Source organism: Leptinotarsa decemlineata, unplaced genomic scaffold, assembly GCF_025532065.1.
Source record: "Leptinotarsa decemlineata unplaced genomic scaffold, Ldec_3_MD MMD2_tig00026369_RagTag_RagTag, whole genome shotgun sequence".
Classification (NCBI taxonomy): Eukaryota; Metazoa; Arthropoda; class Insecta; order Coleoptera; family Chrysomelidae; genus Leptinotarsa; species Leptinotarsa decemlineata.
In genome coordinates this window covers 3,109,742-3,134,320 of record NW_027412709.1, presented here as the reverse complement: position 1 = coordinate 3,134,320, position 24,579 = coordinate 3,109,742, and the positions used below count along the sequence as shown (strand labels likewise).

At 35.6% G+C, this 24,579-nt stretch overlaps 2 protein-coding genes and 1 long non-coding RNA gene across 4 annotated transcripts in view; 2 read left to right on the top strand and 1 right to left on the bottom strand.

Annotated features, from left to right (window-relative positions):
* LOC111515159 (gamma-aminobutyric acid receptor subunit alpha-2) overlaps nucleotides 1-24,233 on the top strand; it is a 137,211-nt gene extending 112,978 nt beyond the window's left edge. Inside the window, exons 7-10 of the mRNA XM_074185197.1 lie at nucleotides 55-274; nucleotides 6,234-6,483; nucleotides 15,813-16,029; nucleotides 23,898-24,233. Coding sequence (XP_074041298.1) covers nucleotides 55-274; nucleotides 6,234-6,483; nucleotides 15,813-16,029; nucleotides 23,898-24,076 — 866 coding nt within the window. The 3' untranslated portion in view covers nucleotides 24,077-24,233. The remainder of the gene's footprint in view (nucleotides 1-54; nucleotides 275-6,233; nucleotides 6,484-15,812; nucleotides 16,030-23,897) is intronic.
* LOC141486715 (uncharacterized) lies at nucleotides 7,869-13,086 on the bottom strand. Its single transcript, XR_012468002.1, has 3 exons — nucleotides 12,581-13,086; nucleotides 8,662-9,263; nucleotides 7,869-8,142 (listed from the first exon to the last, which is right to left on the bottom strand). It is a non-coding gene; the product is annotated as an uncharacterized lncRNA (long non-coding RNA).
* LOC141486714 (uncharacterized) lies at nucleotides 19,666-21,154 on the top strand. 2 transcript variants are annotated; one of them, XM_074185199.1, is made up of 3 exons: nucleotides 19,666-20,185; nucleotides 20,245-20,434; nucleotides 20,491-21,154. In XM_074185199.1, the coding sequence occupies exons 1-2, from the start codon at nucleotides 20,015-20,017 to the stop codon at nucleotides 20,413-20,415; spliced, it is 342 nt and encodes a 113-aa protein (XP_074041300.1). In that variant the 5' UTR covers nucleotides 19,666-20,014; the 3' UTR covers nucleotides 20,416-20,434; nucleotides 20,491-21,154. The 2 variants fall into 2 exon arrangements, with proteins under 2 accessions (XP_074041300.1, XP_074041299.1); XM_074185198.1 differs by having other exon boundaries at nucleotides 20,245-21,154.
* Nucleotides 24,234-24,579: the final 346 nt, after the last annotated feature.

The window sequence follows — 24,579 nt, the reverse complement described above, 5'->3', positions numbered from 1 at the left end:
ACTTGAATTGCCTTCAACATTTAGTAGAAACCAAATACTAATATGACGTTTCAGGAGACTTTTCAGTACTTCAAGTTTCCTTCAATCTTCAACGCCATACAGGATACTTTCTTATTCAGGTTTATGTTCCTTGTATCCTCATCGTAGTTTTATCGTGGGTGTCTTTCTGGATTCACAGGGAAGCTACTAGCGATCGAGTAGGTCTCGGAATCACAACGGTTCTGACGTTGTCCACCATAAGTTTGGATTCTCGAACTGACCTACCTAAAGTGAGGTGAGTTTATTCCAGGACTACTTGTTTAATTGAGTATATATCGTGAATACAAAATAATTTTGTTAGATAAGTTGAACTTACAATTTTAATAATCGATTGTGGGTTTCACAATAAATTGTGATGTTGTTTCCAGACATAATGATTGGTAAAATTGGGTATTGTTCAACAGATTTTTCGGATTTGTCCATGAACAATTATCAACAACAATTCTAAACACCTTCATCAACATAAATTGGCAGTTCACTATAACATGATCCATAGACGTATCAGTATTCCTATGTCCAAAAAGACATAGGAATACTAAACTAAATTCAATCGAATCAATTGTAGTAAAAAACAACTCCAATCCGAACATAATTCATCGGATCCTCAGCAAAAAAACAATTCACACAGCCATGAAACAAGTAGAATACCCCCAAATTAAAAAAAATACCAGAAAATCATAAAAAAAAAATAAAAAAACTACTAAATGAAGAGAACAGTAATATGGCATATAAGACTGCTAATACTTTGGAAAATATATAAAAAACAACAAACCAAACATTAATAAGGACAATGAATCAGGCATCTACAAGTTAACATATGGATCGTACCCATAAATTCATATAGAACAAACGTCTAAAAAGCAACTCCACCTATGCATGCCAATTTTTATAGAACAAATATGATTTCGACATAAACTATGACATATTACATACAGAAAATGAAGGTCAAAAATTACCTATTGAACGACCAACAAGAAGTAATCGATCACCCTCATTGAATTTGTTTTCATAAAAATTTCCTATAACCATGTAACAAAACAGCAACACCATGACGAGCGAGCTGGATAGGTTCCTGCACTTGCCACTAATATAAATAAAACTCGGGCGTTTTCCAACATTTTTAATTCCCAGCAGAAATATTGAAATTCCGTGAAAGTGAAAACTGCAAATTACATAAATAATAATCTTTCTATAGAACAGAGTAACAAATGATTTCACCTGCACCAGACTCGAGAAACCTTAATCAGAATTTTGATTTGGAAACTCATTCGTCCCAAGGATACATTCACTTCCCAAGAACTGCAAAACAATTGACGAGAAAACAACGTATTTCATACTATAAGAAGACCGACAAAAACTTGGCGATTTAATTCGAACACAATAGTCGATATTCAAATAGCAAAGGTATAGTATTTCCAATACCAATTGGAAGAGCACAGAGAAGGAATTCCCGCCTCGACATAGGCGTCGGCATTTTATTTTTCAGTGGTAGTTTTTCATTTACTTATTCTCAAAATCATAGCAATTGATCACCCTATGAAAAAGTTATCTCAACTGATTTTTTCCACCATGGGTAATTATGAAAAACTTCGAAATTTAAGGTAGTTGATTTCCGAGTTGAAAACTCTAAAATACAATGAAAACACAAATAATCACACCGAATTCTCGTCAAACATGTATTTACAAAATAAAAGAGGCCAACAAAATTGCTAGAAAAATCAAAATCCTTCTTCGCTATATTCGGATGACGTGGAATCATCATCGGGTTGAATAAAGATCGGATTTATGAAACTTTGCACATAATATTTGTTATCTTCTTTTATAACGTGGGCCACACAGTTCTTCCACACATCACTATTACCCACTCCATTCATCACTCGCCTTATATTGTCAAGCACTACAGCATTCAAAGTCGGTGACTGATTACATTTCCGCAAGCTTGCTTTCATTGTGGCCCAAACCATTTCAGTTGGATTGAATACACAATAGTATCGAGGCAAACGTAACAGAATATGACCACGTGTTTCACACATCGAATCAATAATATACTCTTTTTTTAAATTACGTTGTTTTATGATCGACAGTTATAACTTTTTCGTTGGAATCTTTTCGGGAATTTCCATGTCATGATTTCGCATGAAATCAACAATATCTGCTTTTTTTGTGTTATTGTTTATTACTGTAGTCAATAACCTGGAATGATACGAAGAGTTATCCATAACAATAACCGAGTTTGGAGGAATATTTGGGAGAAGCTGTTCACTGAACTAGGTTTCAAATAAAGCCGCAGTCATATATTCGTGGTAATCAGCAGACGAATCTTTTATATTTTTGCCGACAGAAGCAAAGCGTTAGGTACGAAACCACTTTCATTCCTGGCATGCAAAATTAAAAAACGTTTTTCCCTTGAGGTCTTCTCTTTGAAGGTGTGGTCAAAGCACAATTCTTGGTTTCGTCTACCCAGCCATATTTGACAAAATCATGGGTGTCAAACCAAGTTTCGTCGAGGTAGATTATATGTCTGCTGGATTCTCGGTAGCTTTTCATTCGCCTCAAATATTCTTGTCGGAGTTGAACAATGCGTGTCGATTCCATTATGACCATCTGATTGATCAATTTTTTATATTTGAAACCACAAGACGATAAGACACCTCGTAGAGTTTCCAAAGATTTGTAATTGTAATCGGGATAGTCGAGTAATTTATACCAAATCATTTCCAAGGTTGGTACTTCAATTTTTTGGTATACACCATAAATTGTTCGCCGAATCACATCTTTTGTAACACCATCAACGTTTGCGAATTTTTTATTATTTTGTTTTCGTTTCATTGCATGGTCAATGACATCCCCTTTTTAATGACTCGAAGAACTGTCGAACGAGATAGTTTCGTTAACTCGCATATTCTATTCACAATAGCATTCTGTGAAGTGTGACAGTTTTCCTTCTTCAAGCATTCATGAATATTTTGAATATTTTGAACTTGAACATGTAAGTCCTTATTTTCAAATTTCGGATCCCTGTCGATTGACACAGATTTCTCACACGTAATGTTTGTTTCAATAGGTCTCCAGAAAGCCATATTGATGAAAGTACCCAAAAACACTAAGATTTTCACAAAAATCGGTTTAAACGATGAGATTGAAACCTTTGGTGTAAAAGTTGCAAATTATTTTGTCAACAATAGATTAAAAGGCGGACAAATGAATTTGCAGGTAGTGGTTCCACTAGTTAATTACCGAAAAATCAATTAGGATAATCATCATTTAACAAACAAAGTCCACATCGGACCAAAAAACTTTAGTTATATAAACAGCTAACCCTAGTCTTTAGATTCAGTATCATGGCTGTTTCGCCGTGGGAATAATTCAGTTTTTTTCTTGAAATACTCACGCTTGAAAAAAGGGTTAGCGGTACTATTTGAACTACTATGGACACCAAGTTGTAAGTAATAATCTACTTGACTTAGTCGCTGTAACACTCCTTCCAAATTGTCGGTATTAATCAGAGTACAAGCTACCTCGGCTGGAAAATGTCTTGCTATGCACGCAATTGCTTTTTTTTCAGACATAGGAGGTATTAAATATTTACATTTCGAAAAATTACTCAAAAAATACATGACATGTGATCCTGAATTCCTCCCATATCTTGATGTTTCTAATTCTAGTCTAACCCCGGCCTGAATGTCCTCATTCCAAAATTGATTAAAAAATGATCCCTTGAACGTAACCCAGCTGATAAGAGGGTGTAGTACCGCGTCGGCCCATATTTTAGCTTTCCCTTCAAATAAATTACCTATTCAAGGAGAAATAAGATCAAAAGGCACTTGGAAAAGGCTGATTGTTTGTTCCAGTTTCTGAATAAATTGAATAAATTAGTAACCACTGCTTAGATATTGCTCCTGAAATATACATGGTTACTGAGAAATAATCATTATCAATATTATAACTACTTTATAACTACTTTTGCTTAAAGCCTACCTGTTTACCTATAATTATCCGTTAGTAAATGAGTGTTATTTATACAGAATATATTCTGGAATAGTTTAAAGTATATACCATTTCAACTGAAGAAACTACTACGTAGTAAAAGGCTTCCTGAATAAAGGTCACATTGTGAAAGTTATTTAATTACTTTCATGGATGGAAACAATTAAATAAGTATTTCTTCAATTTTCAGAAAAAATATCTTCAAAGAACTCTCCACAATAACTTTCATCTTTTTTCAATACACGTGCCAAATTTACAAACTCTTTTCGAATTATGTCGATACACCTTAATCCTTGAATCCTTGAATTTTGTACATGAGTAAACATATATGTATTAATAGTTTCTCGTGTTTACTTCCGAATCGCTAAGATATTAAAAATAAGTTCCAAAAAGAGAAATTAAAGAAGGGGAAATGATCTTTATGAATTTTACTTTGAAATAATCTTCTAGTTTTTTAAGCTAATATAGTTTTGAAAATCTTGGCCATATCGCCAGTCTAATTGTTTTTTGAAATGAACATAAATAGTATTCGGAAACTCCCGACGCTATTTCTCACAAGGAATAGCACTACAAGCAGTTTCCAAACTCTGAGTACCAGAGCTGGTACATTCCAAGGCATATTCATAGATTATTCGAAGTATCTAACCAAACGAATGTAAGATTGCACCAAGGATGACCTATGTCATATAATAAAAACCCTATTTACAGGTTACTATCGTCTGAATCTTCATATTGACAGACTTGGACTGTCGGAAGACTTCTTTAAGAAGCTGGGCTTATTTAACCGGGTTTGAATAGGTGTGAACTACAATAAACCCTTGTGGGTTGCGATAGTCCCACTCACATTGGACCTACCTACGTGCTTGCTTGCTTATTTTATTATGACTCTGTTATCTACAGAGCAATTTGCCAGTCTTCTGGTAATCCATCCTGTGTCATTCAGGATATCTCATTCGAAGTGATACCATGAATGCCTTAGGAGCAAATCGATCGTATCACGTCGGGCAACAACACATAAATATGATTGCGATGCAATCATATTTATGTGTCGGCGCACATTACACAATGAGACGAGAAATCGTGTACAAAATGAACTTTGCGCTACCTCGTCAATGAAAACGGCCGCGAGACGTCCACATCCCTCTACGGCGGAAGCGGAAGTCGACCCACCTACCACAAAACTAACGACATTGGTGTTTTCATTACCTGAAAAGAGCGGATACAATTATTTTATCAACTGGTGAAAGCAGGTAAATACAGGTAAAAAATATCACGGATTAATTATTCTAGAGCGACAAAGCATGATTAATTTTTGAGGAGATACTGCGTAACTGAGAGCTAATCAACTCAATTTTATCGTTTAATTAGATATTGGGAATTTGCATATTCACTGATTTCCATATTTTCCGGGAGGTCAAGTTTTTAACCTTTCTTCTGGAAATGTAGAATTTTTCAATTATCAATCTCATATTCCTATGTTCTTTTATGCGTGCTTTAAAAGTTCTTTCACTTTGACCTATCCAAAACATCGGACATAAACTACAAGACAATTTATACACTCCTAATCTATCTGATACCAAACTCTTGACTTTGAGTAATTTTACAAAAAAACACTTTTTCCTATTCAGTTTGCACTCTAAACAACCCTTTTGAAATGAATCAGATATCAAAAGATTGCTACACAATATAGTATATGAAAGAGGTAAAATTCAACTTACATGGAACACTAACACCATCAATTGCGGACATCTATGTTTCGGAAGAAGATACTTGACATATTGCCTCTTCAATGCCAATATGGATAACATTACAAAATGATGCACTTGATTCATCCATGAAATTACGACTTTATGTCAAGAATGAGTTACGTCTATCCATGTCATCGATGACCTACGTAATGACATTCATTCGATTTGTAATGCACTTTGGTGTAGTAATGAGTAGTACTGGAGTTTTATCCCAACACCAAACCGTTATTTTAACAACTCGACATATAATGAATATACTCAATGTTTCAACTATTTTATAGACAAATGACTAATCATGCTAATCATCTAAGTTATAATTGAACGTCATATCTAGATTTTCAAGCCATTTTTATGAACTGCAATGGTATGATGTTTTGTGGCTTATCGATAAGTTCCTCAATTTTTCCACTTCATAAATTCCATCACCATTAATGACCTCAGCTATATCAATTATTTCAGGTACGCGACAGCTTTGGATTGGTTTCTACTGATGAGCTTCTTTTACTGCATAGCCACCATCCTGGAATTTGCTGGTGTTCATTATTTTACCAAAGTTGGAAGTGGAGAAATTCCTGTTGACGAGGACGATTGGGAGGACTGCAACGAACCTGAGGAGTTCATCGGCCCTTCCGAGGCCGATTTGTTGAACTTGGCCAACGTAGATGCTCGGACAAGAAGAAGAAGTTCTATTATCTGCCCTATCTTCAATGTGAGAGAATTCTTTACATTCCACAAGTTTTTCAAAAACACAAAAAAGTCCCGTATCATTCATAATAGCAAATGAAACAGTCGTGCAATATCCATTTATGATTTCCATTCGCAATGAATAATTTTGAAAGGAAAGACAACTTTTTTTCAAAGAGTGATAACGCTGGATAATTGTTTATGCTCAATATAATGATAGTTCAATATAAAATTCATAACCTGCTAGGTCAGTTGAACATTAAACTCGTATCTATGTAGTTTTCCCAAACATACTTCTCGAAAGTTCCTAGTAAGAGCAAGAGAAAAAGTAATTTTGTGTATTTAAAAACATTCTATTTTGACTTAGGATTGAGCTAACATTAGTTCAATTAAATAATCCATTTTATAGGTGATACAGGGTACAGTCTAACCGTCGGTTAGGTTAGGTTACATTTTTTAAATGGAGCAACCTGTATTTCATGATATGAAAACCAGAGATGATTTTAACTGATTTTCATCAAACAGGTTTACTTGAAAAAATAAAACATGCGCATGTCCAGCATAAAACTACGGGCATACAAAACCTTCATTTTTAATAGTTAGGTACAGACATTTTATAAGAGCTATTAATTTGCCGTCATGGTTTTCACCGAAGACAGTATTTTAGATGAATAAATAATGAATTAAAAATGATTATTTTAATCATTTCATAAAAGAGCGGGAATTCAAAAATATTGCATTGTCTTCTCACACAAATTATAAAAATCATTTCAAACTATGTTCGAAAACATTTCTTTCAACTTCTAGGCATTCATTAACTCTCTTCATCAAATTGTTATTTTTACAGCACGACTGATTTCATTCCTAATGATCTGTAAAGCGTGTTCACATTCCACTTGCTTAAGGTATCTCTTTTCCATTTTATTATCTATTAGGACATTTACACTAGTAATTTTCATTAGCACGTGATGCCTTATATGACATGTTGGGGAGACCGGGTATGGTTGTCTCACGGGTTGGTAGTCACAGCGGCCATATTGGAGAATTGAACGAACGAAAGAATTCATTGAACCAAATCGAAAGATCGCGAGACCAATATCTCCATCCTAACGTCACTTAAGTTCACTCTCATAATGTGTGAGGAAGATACGTACACTGGTTTTTTTTCGGACGGCAAAAGTAAATTTTTGTTCATTTGTGTTGGGTCTCATAAATATACTAGAATTTTCCGTAGTACATATCATTTCATGTATTTTTGATGTGACATATGTGGTTCATGATATCACTATCCGTTTTTATGAATGAATATCGATTCAGAGTTATTTCAGGGCGTTATATTTTGAAATGTCTCAACTTGACGGAGGCTGGTAGTCACATGTGTGAACTTGAGAAAATAAGATAAATTGAATCTCCACTTAAACAACCTTTTATTTAAATAAATATTAAGAAAGTTACTGAACAACGAACTGTACTCCTATATAAAAAGAACTAACATTCTCTCTTCAATATTTTTCCACTCATACCTTATCTGTTTTTATGAATCCTTAACTACCAAAAAAAACAATGCAATAAAGGAAATGTGTAATTCTGCCCACAGCCATCATTTGCCTCCATTGTTGCCGTCGACAGTGATGCCAGTTCACACTCGGCCATTCCTGACCAGATGATGGCTGGTCTGTTGTGACTGAAACAAAAAAAAAACGTTTCAATTACATCGTTGGTTCGAAGGAACCAGAACCCCATTTTGAGAGATTCCATTCCTTTAAGGTAGTACTATAGCTTCGGGTCTGAAAGTCCTTTCCCTTTTTCATGGCACAGGGACACGTTCCCGACGGCCAGACATGGCACAGGGATACGTTCCCGACGGCCCAACATGGCACAGGGACACGTTCCCGACGGCCCAACATGGCACAGGGACACGTTCCCGACGGCCCAACATGGCACAGGGACACGTTCCCGACGGCCCCACATGGCACAGGGACACGTTCCCGACGGCCCCACATGGCACAGGGACACGTTCCCGACGGCCCCACATGGCACAGGGACACGTTCCCGACGGCCCCATATGGCACAGGGACACGTTCCCGACGGCCCTATATGGCACAAGGATACGTTCCCGACGGCCCCACATGGCACAGGGACACGTTCCCGACGGCCCTATATGGCACAGGGATACGTTCCCGACGGCCCAACATGTACACACCTTATTTCAGCAGCAAGCATCTCCAAGGGTCCATCTTTTCATATGTTCTGCAGCATAAACACCCACGTAGGATGACCGTGTTCTTTTACATCCGGGTATGTTCGTAACCTCGTATCGATCGTTTTCTAGTTGCCGAGATACTTGAAATGGGCCCTTCCACTTAGGAACCAGTTTCCGTCCTGAACCCATGTTTACAATTGAAGAAATTTTCACTAACACGAGTTCTCCGATGCTGAACAATGAAGGTGGTGCTCGATGCGAATCGAACTCTTCTTTCTGACGAGTCTGGTTATAGTGAATCCTTTGGGCAGCGAGCTCACGAAGCTTACTAACATCCACAGCATTTTCATCTTCTATTTCGCCAATATTATGTGGACCTGTTCTATACCCAAGAAGTATTTCTGTTGGGTTAGTATTAATACTTCTATTCCAAGTATTATTGATCCCCAATTGTATATTGGAGACATTCTCATCCCATTCGTTATCCTCTTTGTTGGCACCCATCGTGGCTAGACAGTCTAATATAGTTTTGTTGTATCTCTCCACTTGTCCATTACCTCGTGGCATCCCTACTGCATTGAGGTGGTGACCGATATTCTTCTCTAAACAAAACTCTCTGAATTTTCTCGATGTGAACGCGCTACCTCTGTCGGTGATAATTCTTTTGGGCACTCCAAAAACTTGGATAATTTCATTCAGGGCAACAAGAACATGCTTTGCTTTGGTATTCTTTACCGCCTTGATGAATGTGAATTTCGTGAAAGCATCTACCAAAACCAACACCTGAGTGTTCCGCTGTTTACTCTTACAAAATGGGCCAATATGATCAATGTGTATAGTGTGAAAAGGCCGAGCAATCTTTGTAATTGGATGTAAGTATCCTGGCTTTTTCCCCGACGCCGTTTTGTAATATAAACAATTTATACAAGCCTTTACGTATTTTTTTATAATTTTTCTCATTTTTGGGAACCAATATTTATTTGATATTCTCTCCAAGGTTTTGTCGAAAGCAAAATGGCCTACGTCATCGTGATTGAACCTCAAAATCTGCCATATGCAAGCTTTCGGCAATACCGCCCTGTTTCCTCGATCAGTACGACGGTATACTCTTCCCCTCCGAACATCATATTTTTCAAAAATGTCTTTGTTGCTGTTTCGATCACCCGATAAGATAATATTCTTGATAGCTTTTATGTCCGCATCGGATTCTTGAGTAAGCATAAGCCAGTTGTCATCGGACAAGATCGCAGCATATATGCCTTGACTTTCTCTTTCCCCCACTGGGTTACGACTCAGTGCGTCCACATGGGTCATCCTTGTACCTGGTTTGTGCACTATCTCGAAATCATAGTCCTGCAATTCCAGAACCCATCTGCCAATCCTCGGGTTTAGATCCTTCTTTGACATGGCGTTACGAACAGCTGAGCAATCTGTGAAGATTTTGAATTTAATACCAGCTAAATAATGTCTGAATTTTTTTATGGAACGAACGATGGCTAGTGCTTCCAGTTCATACGAATGATATCTTTGTTCGGTGGGTGTGGTTGCTTTGCTGAAGAATCCAATCGCTTTTTCCATTCCATCGTTCAGCTGTACCAACATTCCAGCAACACCCCAGCGACTGGCATCTGTATACAGTATGGTTTCTTTTCCATTGTCAAAAAGAGTAAGTACTGGGGAGGACGTCAATATTTCTTTGAAGAACGCAAAGGCATTCTCCTGTTCGGTTTCCCAAGTCCAAGGATGATTTTTACCAAGTAGCTTAGTGAGGGGTTTCGCCTGGAGCGCGAATTTAGGTACAAACTTACGAAAGTGTCCAACTAGTCCTAAAAATTGCCTGACCTGATGTATATTACCTGGGCGAGGAAAACTTCGTATCGCAGCAGTTTTGCAAGCGCTGGGTTTTACTTCTCCATCCTGTATTCTGTATCCAAGATATTCTACCTTATCAGTTAAAAAGGTACACTTTTCAAGGTTCAACTGAACACCATGATCATTTAAGCGCTCAAGTACTCGACGCAGGACATTTAATCCTTCGGGTATTGTTCTAGAGGGAATAAGTATATCGTCCAAATACACAACAACTTGATTGAATCTCAATTCACCAAGAATATTATCTACAGCGCGTTGAAAAAAATAGGGAGCATTCATTAGGCCAAATGGAACTTTGAGATATTCGTATTTGCCCTCCGGGGTGATGAAAGCAGTGATTGGAACAGACTCTTTCGAAAGTTTTATTTGGTGGTATCCTGATTTCAAGTCCAGTATAGTAAAGAATTTCTGACCGACTAACCTGTCAATCAAATCCTCAATGATAGGCAAAGGGTAATTTTCTTTGATTGTTTGTTTATTAACCCCTCTGTAATCGACACACAAACGAGTATCGCCATTTTTTTTCTTCACCATTATCACAGGACTTGCAAACGGAGACTGGGAAGGCCTGATAGTATTACTCTGTATTAATTCGTTGATCAACTCTCGAAGTTTACATTTTTCAGAATCAGATAACCTATATGGCCGATAAATAATAGGAGTGTCTGTCTTCAGTCTGATGGACATTTCGATACCAGCTATCGTGCCTAATTTTCCTGTATTGCTTGTAAAACAATTTGGAAATTCTTTTATAAGTTCTCGTATTTCATTTTGAGCTGACGTCTCTGCCACATCAATGTGGACGACCTGAGGCTGAACTTCAATTGAATTCACGGTCAGAGCGTAACTGAAAGTTAATCGAGAGCCAATCCGCGAATAAGTAATTCCAGGATCCTCACTAAAATTTTGTCCAATCACTATTTCCGCACCCGGTATACAAGTGTCCACTAGCAATATTTCTATTGATAATGCGACATCATCTATTTTGACATTACATGCGGCCCACTCTGTTACTAGTATTTCAGAACCTCCAAATGCCGTTAATATAATTTCGTTGGGACAACTTTCGACCTTCAACTGAAGTTTGTCTGCCATTGCGTATGTAACAAGGGAACACTCGCTATCAAAATCTACAAAACATGTTTCCTTCTGATCCCCAATGAGAATACTTTTGAAGAATTTGTTTTTATCCCGATTTTTAGTTACCAGAAATACCCGCTTATCATCCCTTGTGACTGTTTCTTTCTTTTTATCTAATTGTATGTCGGTTGTTTTCGACTTTTTAAAACAACTATCCACTGTGTGCCCCTACGACGACAATAATTGCAGTATTTTATAGCATCACCCTGTGAACGATCTATTTGACAATTCATTTGCTTGTGGCCCAACCCGTTACATCGAAAACAAATAATATTTTCTCGAGTTGTATGGACATTCTTTAATCTCTTACCGTCTTTACGGGAACTGTCGTTCCATTTTCGTGCATATTTATCTGGAGATGAACCTGACAAGTTCGGATCGAACGACTTCAAATAAGTTGCCAACTTCGATGGATCATCGATATTGGCGGCCGTAACAGCGAATTTTATGGACGCATTGTTCAAACCACCCACAATTAAATTGACTTCGTCGGCACCACACAGTTTTAAATTCATTTTCTTTATGAGAGATAGTTTTTCAAAACAATATTCAAATAAACTCTGATTTGGTTTAGGATGCAAAGCGAGCATTTCTGTCATTAGACAGTGTAAATCTCGATTTGACGGAAAAGTATTTGATAAAAGGATTTTCCATTCCCCCCAACTTTTTGGCATACAAGTTATACTTCTATACCAAGTTTCTGCAGGCCCTTTCAATTTATTAATGGCAAGATGACATATATGCAAATCATTCCAATGATATATATCTGCATACTCATCTATTTTTGATATCCAAACTAACACATCGTCATTTAAAGGGTTGAACTCATGAACATCTATATCTTTAACTGACATTCCCAATCTACCATGATTTTCTTTCCTCAAGTTATTAACTATTTCTATCAAACCTGTATTGCTGCAACCCTCCGAAGTAAAGAGCTCGGGAGTCTGAACACGGTCACCATCACTCATGTGCTCATGGGAGCTGCCACCTTCCCGACTTGTGCTTCTTTTCCTATCTCCTCTCGTTCGTCTTCCTTTCGGTATCCTTGGGGAACGAGACCTAGAACGCTTCCTCTTTCGACTGCCCATATTTGATGAAATTTTACAAGTTATTTTCCGTTGTATAATCCCACTTCTGATGTGAACTTGAGAAAATAAGATAAATTGAATCTCCACTTAAACAACCTTTTATTTAAATAAATATTAAGAAAGTTACTGAACAACGAACTGTACTCCTATATAAAAAGAACTAACATTCTCTCTTCAATATTTTTCCACTCATACCTTATCTGTTTTTATGAATCCTTAACTACCAAAAAAAAACAATGCAATAAAAGAAATGTGTAATTCTGCCCACAGCCATCATTTGCCTCCATTGTTGCCGTCGACAGTGATGCCAGTTCACACATGTGACAACCAACACCATATATGTGTGCTGCATTTTTTGTTGGCTTATGAGCTTCTGCTACATACAATTTTGTTTGTTATGGGAAAAATCATATAAATGTCATGGCATCGTATGAGAAAGTCTGATCGACTAGTATTACACGCAGTGATACTGCGTGCTGCAAAAGAAGTGTTGTTAGGAGTAATTATTATCGCACTCTGACACGGTTTTGTAAAAAATTCACTGTCGAAGAGATAAGCAACACAGTGTTATAAATTGGTTATCAAAGGTATAGGCAAATCTTCACCGACAAATAGAAGAAAAAAATTTGAAATATACATACTTATGGCTTCAAGGATATTCGAAAAAAATTTACCATAATTGTGATTTCGAATATTCACTGAATTTTAGACTGACTAAATATTATTTCGCTAGGATGGGTATCACAAGCATTGCGGCCTGATGGATATTTCTGGTATTTTAGTTACCAGAAGGAAGTCATTTATTTGGAGTAAATATGTTTTTTTCCTACAAATGAGACACTATTTTTCTCTTCTTGGATATAATTAATTACGTATAGTATTCCACTTTCAATGAAAATATTCATTTGAATGTTTTTTTTTATACCCCTCAATTACCTATGTGACTACTTGCCCCCAGATATTGTGACAACCATCCCCAGCCCGGGGTTAAAAGTCACAATTTTTCTTTTCCATAAGAATTGTTATATTTCCTCTACGGATGATGTTGGAGAGCTTCAAGTGTGCTCGTTCCAAAATTTTAGGTCGACTCTTTCAGTTGTATTGCCAATTGCATATGCAGGAAATTGTCTGTGAAGATTCCTGCACTGACGCCTGTCGGATATAATCCAACGCCCTTCGTGGTATTAGCCAGGGGAGTAGTTGTTTTCTACTAGGCGTCAGTCCATTCAACCTACTGTGTAGGTATATTCGAGACTGCCTTGAACGTTTAAAGTTCATTTCTTTAGATAAATGAATCTGTTTCAAAAGAATATGAGAAAAATCATTTGCCTTTGTTTTAGTCACATAGCTCATTTTGTGATCATATAATCTACAAAAAATAATGGTAACTGCTGACAATCATGACTAGTTTATGATGAAGTGACACTTATATTGAAACAATTCACAGTGCATTTCTTTAATGCCCCTCTTTTTATTTTTCAACGGTCTTCCGATCGTAAGTCGGGCGCAGTACCACCGCAACCAATTCCACAACTTCATAACCCTAGAATATGAAGTCAATATCTTCACCTACTACAAAATATCAGAACATTTAATAATTGCCTAAATACATTGACATTATACTACATTGTTCAGTTAGAATATTCTCATTTAGTTTTCGGATTCACTGGTAGAAAGGTACCACGTCAACAATCTTTAAAATGGTCAATTCTGTACATTGGAAAAAAAAATTTTAGCGAATATTATTTACGGTACAACGCGTAAGTTTCACGAGACCGAAAAGATTTTCAATGAATGTTTTCCGAATTGTTTTATTTGTAGAAAATTATTTGAAGGAATTTGTATCCAAATTCAGAACTACCGGTAGTGTACATAACAAAAAGATACCAGGTCATTCGTCCATTCCGGAAGAACAGCATGTGCAAAAATTGGTGAGAAGCACATACCCAATATCCAGAAAAATTCAACGTTTGAGCAGGAATATTAGGAACCATATTGTAGGACCTCTATTTATTTTTCAAAATTCAACAGGAGAACTGTATTTGAATATGCTGGAAACTACTGTTGAACCTCTCATCACTGCAATCGTCGAGGCGAATCCTAAGATGGAGCACCACCACAATACTCCAGACAAGTAAAAACTATCTGGATACTACTTTTTCCGGTCGTTGGATTGGCCGTCCCGCTCGCCAGATTTGACACGTTTGGAGTTTTTTATGAGGTTATTTTAAGTAAAAGGTGTACGAAACTGAACCTGCTTCAATATTGGATATACGGCAGAGAATAATAAATATTTGTAGAGATATTGACGTTACTGTGTTCGAAAATGTTCGGCGAGAAATATCGGATAGGCTGCTCATATGTCAAGAAGTTCAAGGCAACTATTTCGAGCATCTTCTGAAGTGACCTCATGCTTATTGCCTCATATTATGTAATTAAATGTCAATGTATTCAGGCAACTATTAAAAGTTCCGTCATTTTGCAGTAGTTGACGATATTGACATTATATTCTAGGGTTGTGAAACATTTGTGTGTGTGTTGAAAAAGATGTATCACAAGACTTCCCTTTCCATTTAATTTTTTCCCAGATGGCGCCCAGTCGCCATCTTGAACGTTTCATCTGTCAATTTCACTTCAAAATAAAGTATTCATGCATTCATTTCGTTATCACAAATTTCAATTTTTTGAGTTGACCCATTAAAAAAATAAAAGGAGGGGGACATTAAAGAAAAACACTGTATATTTGAGGCTGATGATATTATTCATTGCAAGACGATGTCGGTTATAAAAATTATGTCTTTGTGTTCATATAATATTATATTCCGAACATATTTTATCGTAGTAAACATTAGAAATAAAATAAAATAATTCAAATTTCATTTCCAAGTTAGCAAGCTGAATTTTCAGCGATAGATGAACAATACTTAGAGCGAGGTTGCGTTGAAAATGAAATTGTTTTGGAGCTCTGAAGTAACACGTTCTTCTACTTACGTGGTTCAAAAAACAGTTTTTACTATTATTTTACTATACTCGTACTTCTTTTCACAGAATAGCAGTTTGCACTATGAAAGCAGAAAGACTTCATTATGTTCAACGACACAAGTTGTACCCCCTCCGGTACAAATACGTTTGACCATGGAAAGAACGACTCAAACTGAAAATAAATTGCAAAAATGGAAGCAGTTTCTTTACTGTCTCAAGGGGGATGACAAATTTAGGAGACAAAGACAAAGAGAGGCCGCCGCTGCAGCAAGTGGATTGGGTGGTATGTTGAAAAAATGGGAATGAATTCAGATAAATATAGTAGAATTCTGCCTTCTTATGGGAAGAATTTTTCATTCTAGACTGTCTTTTAACGTCATATGGAAATGAACTAAACTGTGTAGTTAATCTCCTAATGTAGCCAATTTGGTTGGTGAAACATGAGTCCAGAAGAGTATTGCAGTTTTGGTGTTTGGGCAATGGGCAATGGGACATGAATTTTGTTTTGGTGTGACATGTTTTAACCTGCCCTGACCACCATTTGAAGCTATTCGAAGTGCAATAAATCTCATATGGTTGTCGATAAATCAAACTCAATTTTTGATTGTGCAAAGTTGGCACAACGTAATTAGTAGAACTTTTCAGTAAAACGATCTCTTGCAATCCGCCAATAGGGGGTTAATCAAAGAAATATCTACATTCTTCATTCTCAAGATTTATTTTTCTTTTGAATTAAACGCATCAACAACTATGCCCATTATACAAAAAAGTTTTTTAGTATGATTTACTTTTACATAAGTTGCATTTTCCTGTCGTACCCATACAAATTGCTTATTTGCGAGTAGAAAATCCTACCAACGATTTATCAAATTTTCAATATATCAACTCTTTGGCAGGATTTTTTTCAACAAAAAAACCGTTTTCACGATACTTCGGAAAATAAGAAAATTTTGCTGATTTGAAAAATGCATCACTGCCTCATATATTAGCCTTGTTTCCACCTCTACCTGCACTAACAAACTGGGAACGGTAGCTCTGTTACACCAGTGACGCAAAGTACAGAAATCGCATTTACAAAATGCCAGAATTATGTACTTTTTAGGTACCGAAGTCAAAAATTAGGTGCTCTGTAACTTACACCGCAACTCAATACTCAAAGTTGCTTTGCTAGCAATATGTGATGATAGCTATGAAAATAATAATGAAATAATGAATGTTAAGGAAACACTATTAGGTGCTAATTAAGTGCTAAACGATGAGGATCGTAAAATTTTCTAATTAATAAACAAAAGCTTCCAATTTCGCTAAACAACAGATATAATAATCAGGTATCTCGAAAACGAGGATGACTGCTCAATAATAATAATAGTAATAATAATAATAATATTTATTTATCCTTTGAGACGTTAACAACGTATAGGACATGTCAGTACAACACGTTAAAATAGTATAAAGAAAATAAACATACATAAAGATAAAATATCTCAGTAGTTTTAAAGTATAACAATGTATAAAATATAAAGAAAAAAAAACAAGATCAGTCAAAATTGCAATCAGCTGAAGTCGTCTAAAAGGAATGCACTGACAATAATAATAAGCCTTAGACAGGAGCAAATTTTTAACTTCTTTTTTAAATGACATCAAACTCATGGTTTTAAAGTGATCAGGTAGGTGATTGAATAGTTTTATTCCCATATATTTGGGTGACTGTTCAAATTTGGAGGATCTGTGTCTAGGAATACTTAACAATTTTCCATTTCTGGTTGAGTAACTGTGGTAAGAAGAATTTGTGTTATATTTTGTTAAATTATCGTGGATGTATAGTAAGCATTTAAATATGTAAATACAAGGGAATGGCAGGATTTGATATGATATGAAGTGCTGTTTGCACGATTCTCTCCATGGGATATCAAATAATTTTCTGATTATTTTTTTTTGGGAAATAAAAACCCTATCTTTGTTGGTGGCATATCCCCAAAGAACCACATTGTAGCTTAAATGGCTGTAGACCAAGCTATAATATACGTCCAGCAAGGCATGCAAGGGCATAAAATGTTTTACTCTGGAGAGAGCATAGTACGCTTAGTTAACTTTTTTACAAGTGACTGTAATGTGTTCAGACCATATCAAGCAATCATCCACATAGACTCCTAGAAATTTTGTGAAATTCGTTGATACCAATTACACCCCTCTAATATCAAAGACAGTAGGATGTTTATAAAGACCGATGGAAGAACTAAAGGATACATTTTGTTTTATTCAAGTTAACAATCAGATTATTTAACTTGCACCAATCTAAGAAGTGTGTTATAAACCTTTCCGTTGATGACTTTAACTCCTCTAGGCTGTGTGCTGAGACCGCTAATGAGGTATCGTCAGCAAAGAGAGTGAGACTATTGTTGTTGATGTTGAAGTATTTGGGTAGATCATTGACGAATAATAGAAAGATAAGCGGTCCCAGGACAGAGCCTTGAGGAACTCCTGAACTGATTGGTTGAGGATCAGATAGTGTATCTTTTATTTTTACCAACATTGTATGGTCTGAAAGAAAATGTTTGAGCCATTGCAAAAATACACCCCTAAATCCTAGATTGAAAAGTTTGGTTTAATTAAGGTCATAAGATAGACAGTCAAATGTACGTGAGAGGTCAAAAAATATTCCTGCCCCGTGCAATCAGGTATAAACTAAGCGTGGTAATGAAGTGCTGATTATGTGCTTGCAAGAAATTAAGATGAAAACGACCGTGAATAAGCGGAAAAAAATCGGGATATCTGATTTGAAAAAAAAAATCAATATACAATAAAGTCTTGAAATGTTCGTAAACTCATACATAGACAATCAAAATGAAGTGCTAATTAAGTGCTCACTAGATATTCATAATAAACCTAGATTCTATAATGCCTATGGGGCTCATAGACCTGAAAACCAGCATGACTGATGTACTGACTTTTTCTAGTACGTTTCTCAATAAATAATGGCAAGAGAATAAAGTGCTAATTAGGTGCTCATTAGATATTTATAGTGAACCTAGATTCCATAATTGCTATGGGGCTCATGGACATGAAAACCACCATGACTGATGTGCTGAGTTTCTGTAGTACGTTCCTCAATAAATAATGACAAGAGAATAAAGTGCTAATTAGGTGCTCATTAGATATTTGTAGTAAACCTAGATTCCATAATTGCTATGGGGCTCATGGACATGAAAACCACCATGACTGATGTACTGAGTTTCTATAGTACGTTCCTCAATGAATAAGGGCAAGAGAATAAAGTGCTAATTAGGTGCTCACTAGATAAATAATAGTACACCTAGATTCCATAATGCCTATTAGGTGCTCATTAGTTATTTATAGTTAATCTGGATTCCATAATTCCTATGGGGCTTATGGACCCGATAAAAACCATTTGATTCAACATAAGAAGTATGAGATTATCTCAAACAGACTAAAGAGATTTCGAATTTTTATTTTTTTACTTCAGTAATAGCAAATATTCGTCCTCGCAGGTCCTCAGAGCTTCATACATCTTCATCTGTTAAAGGATCAGAGCTTCTTTAATGAGAATTGAATTTCCGACAAGAATAGAAGCTTCAAAATTTGATTCAAAATCATTTTCGCAGTTCTACTGAAAGAAAACGGAAAAAAAAATTCGTATTATTTAGAAAGAAAATTATGAACTTATTGACCTCCATAAAGAATTGAGATATCGAGCTGCACTTCTGAAAAAAAATTTGTAACATTCTATAAAAAATTTCTAGACGGTATGCGAAAGACTTTTTATTGGATCACTCCATTCATATAGACGAACCAGTTAAAAGTCATCTTGCAAACGCCCGCTAATAAAAAATAATATGTTTTTAAAATAAGAAAATTATGACTTTCTTTCCAATTGTTTTTTGTAAAAATGAGGATCAAATAGTTATTTATGTATCAAGGGAATTAGGAGGGCCTTAATTACCGATGGCAAAGTTTGCGTCCCGAGGGCCTCTGGCCCGAGGGACAGCAATTGCCTGAGGTTATTAAGGCTCATTAATTCCCGTGGTACATAGATAATTTTATTTCTGACCGATTTCAATAAAATTTTGTTCATTTTTGAAACGGAAAAATGTACCAATTCATTACCTTCCCGGTATATTTGAATCAGGTACCGTTGATTATAGTAGAGTTTTCTTGTTGCTAGGTTGTTGCTATGTTACTTGTTTATAAACAGAACTTTGTTATCAAGCTGTGTTTGCGGTGAAAACGTGTTTTCTACCCCAAATATAATGGAGGATATTTTGAAAAAAGCTGAACAAGCAAGAGAATCATTAATTCCATCGAAAAGTGAAGCCGTATACCAAAAAGAATACAAGATATATCTGGACTGGCTGACATGGAAAAATGTTATGCGAAAAGATGTCACTGAAACTGTATTTCTGGCATATTTTCAAGAACTGGTAAGGAATTTTCTATGTTTTTCGGTAGATTTGGTAGTAATTGTGTTTATTCGTTTCAGTCAGAAACGTATAGTCCAAATTCTTTATGGACTAAATGGTCAATGCTAAAATCGATGGTGACTATACATGAGAAACGAGATATCACCAAGTTCAATGAACTACAGGCTTTTTTGAAACGGAAGAGTAAGAGTTATAAGCCGAAAAAGTCTGCTGTTTTATCTCCTAAATGATATTCATTTATTGCATAAGGTAATTTTTTTCTTATTTTCCTTTTTGTGTGTATTTATTTCCTTTTTTTGTTATAGGTTGTTTTGATTATGGGTTATTTTGGAGGATGCAGAAGTCAGGAACTTTTGAATATGAAGATATCGGATATAGAGGACCGGGATTCCGTTATGGTAGTGAACGTACCGGAAAGTAAAACTGGTGTATCGAAGAAATTTACAGTTGTGGATGAAAAAGCGTTCTCCGCTGCATTTATTAAGACTTTATATGTCTTTGCGTCCTAAAGGTATTGAACGATTTTTTTTTAGCTTCCGACAAAATAAATGTACATCTCAGCCAATTGGAAAAAACATGTTTGGGAAAATCCCCAGCAAAATCGCAATGTATTTAGGATTGCCAAACTCATCTTCCTATACGGGACATTGCCTTCGTCGCACTTCTGCTACTGCTCTAGCCAATGCAGGAGCAACTATGACTAACTTAAAAAGACACGGAGGTTGGAAAAGTTCCACGGTGGCGGAGGGGTATTTGGAGGATATCATCGAATTGAGAAATAAAACGGCGCGTATGTTGTCTACTTTGTCATCAGAAGAGGCAGGTACCTCGACTGTAGTGAACAGAAGCTCCAGCCATACAAAAGAAGAAATTGTTTCCAGTGGCGGAAGTAATTTTCAGGGAACATTTCAAAATTGTACATTCATTATTTGTAATGACGTGAATAAATAAAATATGGTTCAGTTTTCATTTCTATTTATTTTTACTTGTGAAAGGTAGAGGGAATTATAAAATCTATAATGTCCCAAGGGAGTTATGACCCTCTTTATTGATAGCGTAACTATGACGATATAAGCTTATAATATCCCGGTCAGAAATAAACGTTATTTTATTCAATTCTTGACATTTTCATAGAAATATATTATTTTCAGCCTTCTCAGACGTGCACTAACGAAATGAATCGGATACCAACCCAATAAAGAACATCAACTACGGAAATTTTGAGCGCGAAAGTCAATAGGCATTAAGGAACTCAGGTGTTCCATGAATATCTAATGAGTACCTGATTAGCACTTCATTCTCATGAACTTATTTATTGAGGAACGTACTTTAAGAACTCAGTCCATCAGGCATAGTGGTTTTCAGATCCATAAGCCCCATAGCAATTATGGAATCTAGGTCAACTATAAATATCTAATGAGCACCTGATAAGCACTTTATTCTCTTGCCATTATTTACTGAGAAACGTAATATAAAAACTCTCTACATCAGTCATGGTGGTTTTCAGGTCCATGAGCCCCATAGACATTATAGAATCTAGGTTTCCTATGAATATCTAATGAGCACCTAATCAGCACATTATTCTCTTGCCATTATTTATTGAGAAACGTACTATGAAAACTCAGTACATCAGTCATGGTGGTTTTCATGTCTATGAGCCCCATAGCAATTATGGAATCTAGGTTTACTATAAATATCTAATGAGCATCTAATTAGCACTTTATTCTCTTGCAATCATTTATTGAGAAACGTATTATAAAAACTCAGTACATCAGTCATGGTGGTTTTCAGGTCCGTAAGCCCCATAGGCATTACAGAATCTAGGTTTACTATGAATATCTAGTGAGCACCTAATCAGCTTTTTATTCTCTTGCCATTATTTATTGAGAAACGTACTATAAAAACTCAATACATCAGTCATGGTAGTTTTCAGGTCCATGAGCCCCATAGGCATTATAGAATCTAGGTTCACTAAGAATATCTAGTTAGCACCTAATTAGCACTTTATTCTCTTGCCGTCTGTATTCAGTACATCGGTCATGCTGGTTTTCAGGTGCATGAACCCCAAAGGCATTATATAATCTAGTTTTACTATGAATATCTAGTGGGCACTTTATTAGCACTTGATTTTGATTGTTTATGTATGTTTACGAGCATTTCAAGACTTTATTGTATACAGTGTGTCTCACTTCTCATGGAAACATCCCCGTATCTTCCGTAATATTCGAGGTAGAACGATTAAACTCTCAGGACTGATGGAAATGCTCAAAATGCACCTACCACCTGAATGGGGTTGGCTTAAATCATTTGAAATTGATTGTTTTGTTTTTTAATTGAAAATGTGATTTTGAAAGTAGTACTTTGAAAGAGTTTTGAACTACATAACATGTTTCGCCACAAAATATCCTTGTTTTTTTTTTTAATTATGGGAAAATGAGAATATGAACTAACATTAACCATCCTAAAACCTCACCGATTACATGTTTCCGTTTCTCTTACAAAATTACCATTTTCTCTCTTATTGAGAAGGAATAACTTTCCTGACAACAAAATAAAAAATAAATTATTTATGTGAAAACAAAAGTCGAGTTTCTCTTAAACAATTTCGTTCATGTTTTGATGTCAAAACCAAAAAAAAAAATCTACTTCAATTATTACGGAAGATACGGGGGTGTTTCCATGAGAAGTGAAACAAATTCTGGCTTTTCAGGACTGATTTTTTTTCAGGAAAAAAGTGTAATCGTAGCAATTTGGTAGTCCTGATCACGAATCTGAAGGAATTTTGAGCCTATTTTGCCCCCTAATATGTTTTACCGTGAAAATGGGGTGTTTCATCGCGAGTGGCGGACAGTGTTCGTTCCACCGTTCGTTCCACCTCGAATATTACGGAAGATACGGGGGTGTTTCCATGAGAAGTGAGACACACTGTATTGATTTTTTTTTCTCAAATCAGGTATCCCGATTTCTTTTCCGCACAAGAAAAGCACCTAATTTTGGCATTTTTTAAATGTGATTTCCATACTTTGCGTCGCTGGCGTTACAGAGCTGGGAACGGTATTATAAGCTGAACACAAAATTATCGCTGGTTCCTAGAATACTATTGTTTACTTTTGGATCATCTTCAGTCAATTGACACTTGTCAAAATGATAGAAAATGCCAACAAACTGATTGTGTATATATTTGTTGGTGAAGTGAACTGACTATTATTTGAACAAGATAAACAAGAATTATTTGAAACGAAGAGTCTGTCAACACTTACTAAGAAATTAAAAATTGGGCAATACCATCAAGGATAAATCGCGGTCTACCCGTATTTCGGTAAATCTTTGTGCACATCTGCTGTCGAAGTTGAGAAAAAAATATGTCAGTTCAGAATGTTTAATCTCCTCCAGCGATAGTATTTAACGTGTTTTTCCTAAACATCTTTGATTTTCTCGTGCTGTATTGCGGAGCTTTTTGCTTTAACGTTTATGAACTTTTAGACAAAACTCAACATCATCAATCATCATCAATCGCGTTTCAATGAGAATTCTATAGTTTTTTAATCACTCTGTAATTGAAATAAAAAAATGAAAGTATCCAAACTGAAGATACAAAAAATAGCTATTTCTATACAATTCATAGTGGGTCATCTAGAATTATCCGAAAGTAAAGTTACAGCACATGACATTTTATGCTATTTTCTGTACTCTAATTGGGATTTTTTCATAGGGAACCAACATGGCCATCACGTCAGACATATAAACAGCGTCTCACTAATTGACAGAACTGCTCGTGTGTTTTTTCCTGCTTCTTTTGGATTTTTCAATTTGTTCTACTGGATGTCATACTTCATGACACAAGAAAATTTCAAGTGGGGAGACACTAAGTTAGACGCTCTGAACCATTGAATGAAAAATCGATATATGATATACTTAGCCGTAATAAACAAACAGTTATTCCGTATCTAGTGTAATATTGATTAATCAATTTAGAAATATTAGTGTTCATTAATGTTTGCTTTGAAAATTGTTATCCTTCTTGGAAATAAAGATATGTGTGTTATTATATTTTTCTCTATTTTCCTCAACGTCCAGTTCTCTAGATAATTCATTATATTTATATATGTATATTTATATATGTATATATATATATATATATATATATATATATATATATATATATATATATATATATATATATATATATATATATTACTGTCATCTTCTAGGCACTCCTCAAACTGTCAGTCAGTGTGAGGAGTGCCTCGAAGATGACAGTACTACCAACTGTCGAAAGCGCTCGCAGATAATTAATAGAAGATATAAAGCTTCAAATCCTTTTTGTAAATTTCAATATTGAAATACTGAAAATAAAGGAAAATTAGTTGCATCATTCAAAAAAATATATATAT